The sequence below is a fragment of the Carlito syrichta genome, unplaced genomic scaffold (genome assembly GCF_000164805.1).
Source record: "Carlito syrichta isolate Samal-C Ts95f unplaced genomic scaffold, Tarsius_syrichta-2.0.1 Scaffold84596, whole genome shotgun sequence".
NCBI classification, from domain to species: Eukaryota; Metazoa; Chordata; class Mammalia; order Primates; family Tarsiidae; genus Carlito; species Carlito syrichta.
In genome coordinates, this window is record NW_007028692.1 from 28002 (window position 1) to 37284 (window position 9283).

A 9283-nucleotide genomic window follows, 5' to 3' on the forward strand; every position below is an offset into this window, starting at 1 on the left:
CAACTTGGCGAGATTTCATCTCTACAATAAATCAAAAAATTAGCCGGGCATGGCAGCGTGCGCCTGTAATTCCAGCTACTTGGAAGGCTGAGGCGGAAGGATCGCTGGAGCCCAGCAGGTCGAGGCTGCGGTGGCCGGGAGCGGCCACTGCACTCCAGTCTGGGTGACAGAGTGAGACTCCAACTCAAAAAAACAAAACAAAACATAAAATGTTGAAGAGTCCCCAGAATCAGGGGAGCTTGAGCACAAATCTTGATTTTATCAAAGGTTCCCAATAAATTCTCTCAAGGACCCAACCTCATTCTCCATATTTCTTACGCACTTTTGCCTAGGACTGTCCTATAAAGACTTGGTTAGGCTGGGTGCGGTGGCTCACACCTATAATCCTAGCACTTTGGGAGGCTGAGGTGTGTGGATTGCCTGAGCCCATGGGTTCAGCCTGGGCAACTTGGCGAGACCTCATCTCTACAATAAATTTTTTTAAAAATTAGGCTGGATACGGTGGTGTGTGCCTATAGTTTCAGCTACTTGGAAGGCTGAGGTGGAAGGAGAGGCAGAAGGATCGCCAGAGCCCAGCAGGTTGAGGCTGTGGTGGTCAAGAGCATGCCATTGCCCTGCAGCCTGGGAGACACAGTGAGACTCCAACTCAAAAAAAAAAAAAAACTGAGTTAAACTAAACAGATGGTGGCTAACATATATAAATCATCCATTGTAATATTTCTCTTTCAAATATTTCCTCCTCAAACACAAAGGGACACAAATGCAGTTACATATAAGTTATACTTATGTTCCCCAGGTTTTTATAATGGTTTTATATGCTTTATGACAAAACAGGTGAAAATTTTTTTTTTTTTTTTTTTTTTGAGTTGGAGTCTCACTCTGTCGCCCAGACTGGAGTGCAGTGGCCGCTCCCGGCCACCGCAGCCTCGACCTGCTGGGCTCGGGCGATCCTTCCGCCTCAGCCTTCTGAGTAGCTGGAATTACAGGCATGCGCTGCCATGCCCGGCTGATTTTTTGATTTATTGTAGAGATGAGGTCTCGCTGCCCAGGCGGGTCTCGAACCTGCGGGCTCAGGCAATCCACTCACCTCGGCCTCCCAAAGGCGCGGGATTACAGGCTGAGCCACCGAGCCCGGCTGAAAATTTTTTTTATGGAATAGAATTTATAAGCCTTCTATTTCTCATCTTGCATAAAAGTACTAATTTGGCAGGAGTGTGTTAAAAGAAATATTGTCTGCATATATCCGATGTAATAATGGACTCTGTGAGTGCACAGACACGGAATATCTTGGATATCACCTGTAAGTTACAGCAGGACATCAAACAGGGTTTGTACCCCTACCCCAAACTGAATCCTAAACATCTAAACCAGCTTATAACACAGTAGGCAGTAACTATAGTTTGTAACCACTACATTTGGGCTAAAGGTGCCTGAGGATCAAATATTATTTTCCTATTTGAAACAATGAGCACATGAAAATATAACTTTGCCAGGCTTGGTGGCTCATGTCTGTAATCCCAGCACCTTGAGAGGCTGAAATGAGAGGACTGTCTGAGCCCAAGGGATTGAGACAAGCCTGGGCAACTTGGCGAGACTTCAACACTACGATAAAATAAAAAAATTAACTGGGTATGGTGGTGCATGCCTGTAGTTCCAGCTACTTGGAAGGCTGAGGTAGAGGGATTGCCTGCTCCCAAGAGGTAGAGGTTGTGATGACCATGAGCATGCCACTGTACTCCAGCCTGGGTAATAGAGTTCGACTCTGACTCAAAAAAATTTAAAAAAATATAAAATATAACTTTGCCTTTTCCGATTTAATCATTCACAATGAGCTCACAATCAGAGAACACATGCTCTCTCCATGAACTTTCCTTTTTCTTACTTTTCAAGGTACACACAGCTTAAAGATACCAGAACTTTCCTTTGGGAACAGATTTACTGAGTGACAAATAGCCATCCACACAGGAAGAAGGAAGTTAGGGTAACTGGAAATAAATAACATTCAAATTCATTAAATGGTTCAAAGAGGGGCCTATTTTTCCTAAAAGTCCATTCCAGAGTCAGAAACAGGACATTGGTGAAAGATGGTATATGAGACTTCTCCACAATCCCAAAGAGGTGGTAACTTAGGTCCAGATCCAGTCTATTCAAGAATCAATAACAATGTTTGAAGATGAGAATAAAATTCACCTAGAGGCACCCTAGAACGCTCCAGTTCCAGAAAATATTAATCTACTTCTTCAATTCTGGGACCTGTGGCAGGACTTCCTGGCATATATCCTGTTCCACAGGTAGGCCCAGTGCATCCTCCTTGGTAGAGTTTTGTAATGACGGGATTACAAACCTGCTCCAATTCCTTTCTTTTATGTTCAAACTCATCTTTCTCAGCCAGTTGATTGGCCTCCAGCCATGAAAGAACCTCATTGCATTTATCAAGTATTTTCTTTTGCTCAGACTCACTAATCTTGCTCTTCAAACCTTCATCACTCACAGCATTCTTCATGTTGAAAGCATAGGATTCTAAAGCATTTTTTGCAGCGATTTTCTCCCTACAGACCTCATCTTCAGCTTTGTATTTCTCAGCATCTAAAACCATGCGCTCGATCTCTTCCTTGGTCAGGCGGCCCTTGTCGTTGGTGATGGTGATCTTGTTCGCTTTGCCAGTGCTCTTGTCCATGGCCGTGACATTGAGAATACCGTTGGCATCGATGTCAAAGGTCACCTCAATCTGAGGAATTCCCCTGGGTACAGGAGGGATTCCAGTCAGGTCAAAACGCCCCAGCAAGTTGTTGTCCTTTGTCATGGCCCTCTCGCCCTCATAGACCTGGATCAATACCCCAGGCTGGTTATCTGAGTAAGTGGTGAAGATCTGTGTCTGCTTAGTGGGAATGGTGGAGTTGCGCTTGATCAGGACAGTCATCACGCCGCCAGCTGTCTCCAACCCTAGGGACAGGGGAGCCACATCCAACAAAAGCAGGTCCTGTACCTTCTCAGACTTGTCACCCATCAAAATGGCTGCCTGTACTGCAGCCCCATAGGCTACTGCCTCATCAGGGTTAATGCTCTTGTTGAGATCACGTCCATTAAAGTAGTCCTGAAGCAGCCTCTGCACCTTGGGGATTCGGGTAGAGCCCCCAACTAAAACAATGTCATGGATTTTAGCCTTATCCATCTTGGCATCCCGAAGAGCTTTTTCCACAGGCTCCAGGGTGCCCCTAAACAGGTCTGCACATAACTCTTCAAACCGTGCTCTGGTGATAGACGTGTAGAAGTCGATGCCGTCATAAAGCGAATCAATTTCTAGGTTGGCCTGGGTGCTGGATGACAGGGTCCTCTTGGCCCTCTCGCAGGCAGTGCGCAGTCGCCTCACGGCCCGCTTGTTCTGGCTGATGTCCTTCTTGTGTTTCCTCTTGAACTCCTCTACAAAGTGGCTCACCAGCCTGTTGTCAAAGTCCTCCCCACCCAGGTGTGTGTCCCCCGCAGTGGCTTTTACCTCAAAAATCCCATCATCTATAGTCAGAATGGACACATCAAATGTACCTCCACCCAGATCAAAGATGAGGACATGGCGTTCTCCCTGACCTCTTTTATCTAAACCATAGGCAATGGCAGCAGCTGTAGGTTCATTGATGATTCTTAGCACATTGAGTCCTGCAATCACACCTGCATCCTTGGTGGCCTGGCGTTGAGAATCATTGAAATAGGCTGGCACAGTGATCACAGCATTGGTGACAAGGTGGCCCAAAAAAGCCTCAGCAGTTTCCTTCATCTTAGTCAGTACCATTGAAGATATTTCCTCAGGATAGAAAGCTTTATTCTCCCCTTTGTAGGACACGAGCACCTTGGGCTTGCCTCTTTCATTGACCACTTGAAAAGGCCAAAGTTTCATATCTGATTGCACAACTGGATCATTAAATTTCCTGCCGATCAGACGTTTGGCATCAAATACAGTGTTCTGGGGATTCATGGCTACCTGGTTCTTGGCTGCATCCCCAATGAGCCGCTCAGTGTCGGTGAAGGCCACGTAGCTGGGAGTGGTACGGTTGCCCTGGTCGTTGGCAATTATCTCCACCTTGCCATGCTGGAACACCCCCACGCAGGAGTAGGTGGTACCCAGGTCGATGCCTATGGCAATTCCCTTGGCAGTAGCCATGGTTTTCCGATGCCTCTGGAAAAACAATACGATATCATTTTGACACATTGCCTATTTATTTATTTATTTAGAGCTGGAACTACAGGCATGTGCCACCATGCAGAGCGAATTTTTTTTCCCTTTTTTGTAGAAACAAAATCTCTCTATGTTTCCTAGGATGGTCTTGAACTCCTGGGCTCAAGTAGTCCTCCGGCCTTGGCCTCCCAAAGTGCTGGGACTTCCCAGGTGTGAACCACTGCGCCTGGCCTTAATTTTATTTATTTACTTAATTATTTAATAATTGGGTTGGGAGTCACACTCTGTTGCTCAGGCTCACCACAGCCTTGACCTCCTGAGCTCAAGCAATCCTTCTATCTACCTCAGTCTCCCAAGTAACTGAGACTATAGTGGGAATGGTGGAGTTGCGCTTGATCAGGACAGTCATCACGCCGCCACCACACCCAGCTAATTTTTTAATTTTTTGTAGGGACAAGTTCTCAATATGTTGCCCACACTGGTCTCAAACTCCTGGGCTTAACAATCCTCCTGCCTCAGTCTGGCAAATTGTTGGCATTACAGGCGTGAGCCACTGTGCCTGGTCATATATTTTGTTTTATTTATTTACTTATTTTCATATTTTTATTTTTATTTGAGTTGGAGTCTCACTCTGTTGCCAGGCTGGAGTGCAGTAGCACGCTCACAGCCACCGCAGCCTCAGCCTGCTGGGCTCAGGTGATCCTTCCACCTCAGCCTTCCAAGTAGCTGGAACTACAGGCATGCACTACCACGCCCGGCTAATTTTTTGACTTATTGTAAAGACAAGGTCCTGCCACATCTTAAACATTTTAAAGTGTAGAGTTCAATTACTGTGATGTCTATCTAATTTCCAGAACTTTATTCATTTCGTAAAACTGAGCCAGGTGCAGTGGTTCACGGCTATAATCCTAGCACTTTGGGAGGCTGAGGCAAGATAACTGCCTGAGCCCACAGGTTTAAAACCAGTCATAACAAAAAACTGATGCTCTATACCTATTAAGCAACTGTCCATTTCACCCATCCCTCAGCCCCTGGTAACCAATATTCTGGGTTGTATTCTTGGTACTTTATATAAGTGGAATTATACAGTATTTGTCCTTTTGTGACTTGGCTTATTTAATAACCTCAGGTTTCATCCATGTTGTAGTATGTGTTGGAATTTCCTTCCTTTCTAAAGCTAATATTCGGCCGGGTGCAATGGCTGCATGCCTGTAATCCCAGCACTTTGTGAGGTGGAGGTGAGAGGAGAGCCCACAGGTTCGAGACCAGCCTGAGCAACTTGGCAAGCCCTTGTCTCTACAATAAAATTTAAAAATTAAGCTGGGCTCAGTGGCTCAGCCTGTAATCCTGCGCCTTTGGGAGGCTGAGGTGAGTGGACTGCCTGAGCCCGCGGGTTCGAGACCTGCCTGGGCAGGCAAGACCTCATCTCTACAATAAATCAAAAAATTAGCCGGGCATGGTAGTGCATGCCTGTAATTCCGGCTACTTGCAAGGCTGAGGCGGAAGGATTGCCAGAGCCCAGCAGGTCAAGGCTGCGGTGGCCGGGAGCGGCCACTGCACTCCGGTCTGGGCGACAGAGTGAGACTCCAACTCAAAAAAAAAAAAAAAAAAAAATTAGCTGGGCATGGTGGTAGACACCAGTGGTTCGAAGGCTGAGGCAGAAGGATCACCTGTGCCCAGCAGGTTGAGGCTGCTGTGACCTTGAGTGTGCGACTGCACTCCAGCCTGGGCAACGGAGTAAGACTCCTGACTCAAAAATAAGTAAGTAAAGCTATTATTCAAGATATATACACATATATACACACACACCATATATGTGTGTGTGGGTGTACTATATTTTGCTTATCCATTCATCACTTGATGGGCAAGCATTGCTAAATAATGGTGCTATGAATGTGGGTACACATATATATGGAGACCCTGTCTCTGTGGGAGGCTCTGCTTTTTGGACAGAGTAGACAATAGTATTCTCAGCAACTCAACGGAGGTGGGAAGGTAGTGGGTGTATATTGTTTTCAATTTCTCACAGGGCCTGATCAACCTATCTCTGTGGTACATTTTATTGCAGAATTGTATCTGAAACTATGATTATTTTACATTCTTGTCTTCTCAAGAGACATTATCAGCCCCCACACTTAGGTTTCACTGCCTCCCTTGGCTCCTTCACCCTCTATTAGGGATTTGTGGGCAGTAATTTGTGTCACTCTGAAGATGCCTTCTAGGAACCCAGTGAAGCACTCACAAATTTTCTCAAAAGAGGCGCTGCACTCCAAACAGTTTCTCTATCCTTCCTCTGTTTTCTGGGGCCAATAACAGATCAAGAAAGGGTTTAGGGTCTTCCACCCCTCTCAAATTCCTAGGCTGCACCCCATCCTCATTCGGGCAGCTCCTACCAGTTCCAGCCACCTTGGCTTTCCTCAAGTGATCCTCCTTTCTAACCTCAGACTTAAATCAACCAGGAAAATTTCCAACACATTCTCAAACGAGCAATTACTGGGCCTTGCAGATTTCCACCCGGTTCCAACTATATCCCTACTCGGCTCACCTAGTCTCCTGCGGCCTTCGCTCCAGTATGAACACGTTAAGATTATGAAGACGCTGCGAGTGGGGGGCTCTTTCAACATCCAAATTGTGCAGCCGGCGGTCCCCCACCCCCCACCCCGCCCTGCCCTATAACTTTGAGTCAGCTTCAGCCCAGTCACACTGATACCAAACTGCCCCATGAGGTCAGAGGCAGCGTCGCCATTGTGACGGAACAGAGTGGGTAGTGTCAACACAAAAGCTCTCCTCCCGCCCCCGCTCGCTGGGTCAACACAAACTCCTCCACCTGCCACATCTACAAGGCCCCCATCAACCCCCTACCCACCACTGTGAAAGCCCAGCAAGTTCGCGCAATTACCAGCCTAGCTGGGACCCTTCCCGTCAATTTCACAGTAAAGGGCAGGGGCCAGAGTCTCCATGGAAACGCAATCAGCGACCACCTTCCCACTGCCACTTCCCCTTTCTTTCAGAGCCCCGTCCTCTCCAGTGAATCCCAGAAGAGTCTGGAGAGTTCGGCGGAGGGCGGGACCCTGGCCTCTGATTGGTCCAATGAAGCACGGGGGCAGGACCGGAGGCGAAACCCCTGGAATATTCCCGACCTGGCAGCCTCGACGAGCTCGTTGATTGGCTGAGAAGGGAAAAGGCGGGGTCTGACCTTGAGTTATAAAAGGGGTTGAGCGCGCAGTTTTGGGAACAGCGAGCCCCAGGGGGTCTGCGACCGAAGTCCCGTTTCCCGAGAGCGAGTCGCGGCAGCACCCCGGCGAATCTGCGCGGTACCGACTCCGGCGAGTTCAGTTTCCAGCTTTCAGAAGGGACCGAGCGCCTGTTGCTGATCCCGTCCGCCGTTCTCCGGCCCGCGTCTGAGAGCAGAACCCGGGAGCAGGGCACCGACATGGCCAAAACCACGGCGATCGGCATCGACCTGGGCACCACCTACTCCTGCGTGGGGGTGTTCCAGCACGGCAAGGTGGAGATCATCGCCAACGACCAGGGCAACCGCACCACGCCCAGCTACGTGGCCTTCACGGACACCGAGCGGCTCATCGGGGATGCGGCCAAGAACCAGGTGGCGCTGAACCCGCAGAACACCGTGTTTGACGCGAAGCGCTTGATCGGCCGCAAGTTCGGCGACCCGGTGGTGCAGTCGGACATGAAGCACTGGCCCTTCCAGGTGATCAACGACGGTGACAAGCCCAAGGTGCAGGTGAGCTACAAGGGGGAGACCAAGGCGTTCTACCCCGAGGAGATCTCGTCCATGGTGCTGACCAAGATGAAGGAGATCGCCGAGGCGTACCTGGGCTACCCGGTGACCAACGCGGTGATCACCGTGCCGGCCTACTTCAACGACTCGCAGCGCCAGGCCACCAAGGATGCGGGGGTGATCGCGGGGCTCAACGTGCTGCGGATCATCAACGAGCCCACGGCCGCCGCCATCGCCTACGGGCTGGACAGGACCGGCAAGGGGGAGCGCAACGTGCTCATCTTTGACCTGGGCGGGGGCACCTTCGACGTGTCCATCCTGACGATCGACGACGGCATCTTCGAGGTGAAGGCCACGGCCGGGGACACCCACCTGGGCGGGGAGGACTTCGACAACCGGCTGGTGAGCCACTTCGTGGAGGAGTTCAAGAGGAAGCACAAGAAGGACATCAGCCCGAACAAGCGGGCCGTGAGGCGACTGCGCACCGCCTGCGAGAGGGCCAAGAGGACCCTGTCGTCCAGCACCCAGGCCAGCCTGGAGATCGACTCCCTGTTCGAGGGCATCGACTTCTACACGTCCATCACCAGGGCGAGGTTCGAGGAGCTGTGCTCCGACCTGTTCCGGGGCACCCTGGAGCCCGTGGAGAAGGCCCTGCGCGACGCCAAGCTGGACAAGGCCCAGATCCACGACCTGGTCCTGGTGGGCGGCTCCACCCGCATCCCCAAGGTGCAGAAGCTGCTGCAGGACTTCTTCAACGGGCGCGACCTCAACAAGAGCATCAACCCCGACGAGGCGGTGGCGTACGGCGCGGCGGTGCAGGCAGCCATCCTGATGGGGGACAAGTCCGAGAACGTGCAGGACCTGCTGCTGCTGGACGTGGCGCCCCTGTCGCTGGGGCTGGAGACGGCCGGCGGCGTGATGACCGCCCTGATCAAGCGCAACTCCACCATCCCCACCAAGCAGACGCAGATCTTCACCACTTACTCCGACAACCAGCCCGGCGTGCTGATCCAGGTGTACGAGGGCGAGAGGGCCATGACCAAGGACAACAACCTGCTGGGGCGCTTCGAGCTGAGCGGCATCCCCCCGGCCCCCAGGGGCGTGCCCCAGATCGAGGTGACCTTTGACATCGACGCCAATGGCATCCTGAACGTCACGGCCACGGACAAGAGCACAGGCAAGGCCAACAAGATCACCATCACCAACGACAAGGGCCGCCTGAGCAAGGAGGAGATCGAGCGCATGGTGCAGGAGGCGGAGAAGTACAAAGCGGAGGACGAGGTGCAGCGCGAGAGGGTTTCGGCCAAGAATGCCCTGGAGTCGTACGCCTTCAACATGAAGAGCGCCGTGGAGGATGAGGGGCTCAAGGGCAA

The 9283-nt window shown here is 50.8% G+C and overlaps 2 protein-coding genes across 3 annotated transcripts; one reads left to right on the plus strand and one right to left on the minus strand.

Moving 5' to 3' along the window:
* Window positions 1-1797: 1797 nt before the first annotated feature.
* LOC103258643 (heat shock 70 kDa protein 1-like) lies at window positions 1798-7322 on the minus strand. Of its 2 annotated transcripts, none has more exons than XM_021711463.1 (2): window positions 7309-7322; window positions 1798-4166 (listed from the first exon to the last, which is right to left on the minus strand). In XM_021711463.1, the coding sequence occupies exon 2, from the start codon at window positions 4151-4153 to the stop codon at window positions 2228-2230; it is 1926 nt and encodes a 641-aa protein (XP_021567138.1). In that variant the 5' UTR covers window positions 4154-4166; window positions 7309-7322; the 3' UTR covers window positions 1798-2227. The 2 variants fall into 2 exon arrangements, with proteins under 2 accessions (XP_021567138.1, XP_008054501.1); XM_008056310.2 differs by lacking the exon at window positions 7309-7322 and adding an exon at window positions 6714-6866.
* An 82-nt stretch (window positions 7323-7404) lies between these two features.
* On the plus strand, window positions 7405-9277 carry LOC103258654 (heat shock 70 kDa protein 1-like). Its single transcript, XM_008056321.2, is given in 2 exon segments — window positions 7405-9042; window positions 9045-9277. Coding segments are annotated over 2 exon segments (1665 nt in total). The 5' UTR covers window positions 7405-7601; the 3' UTR covers window positions 9269-9277.
* Window positions 9278-9283: the final 6 nt, after the last annotated feature.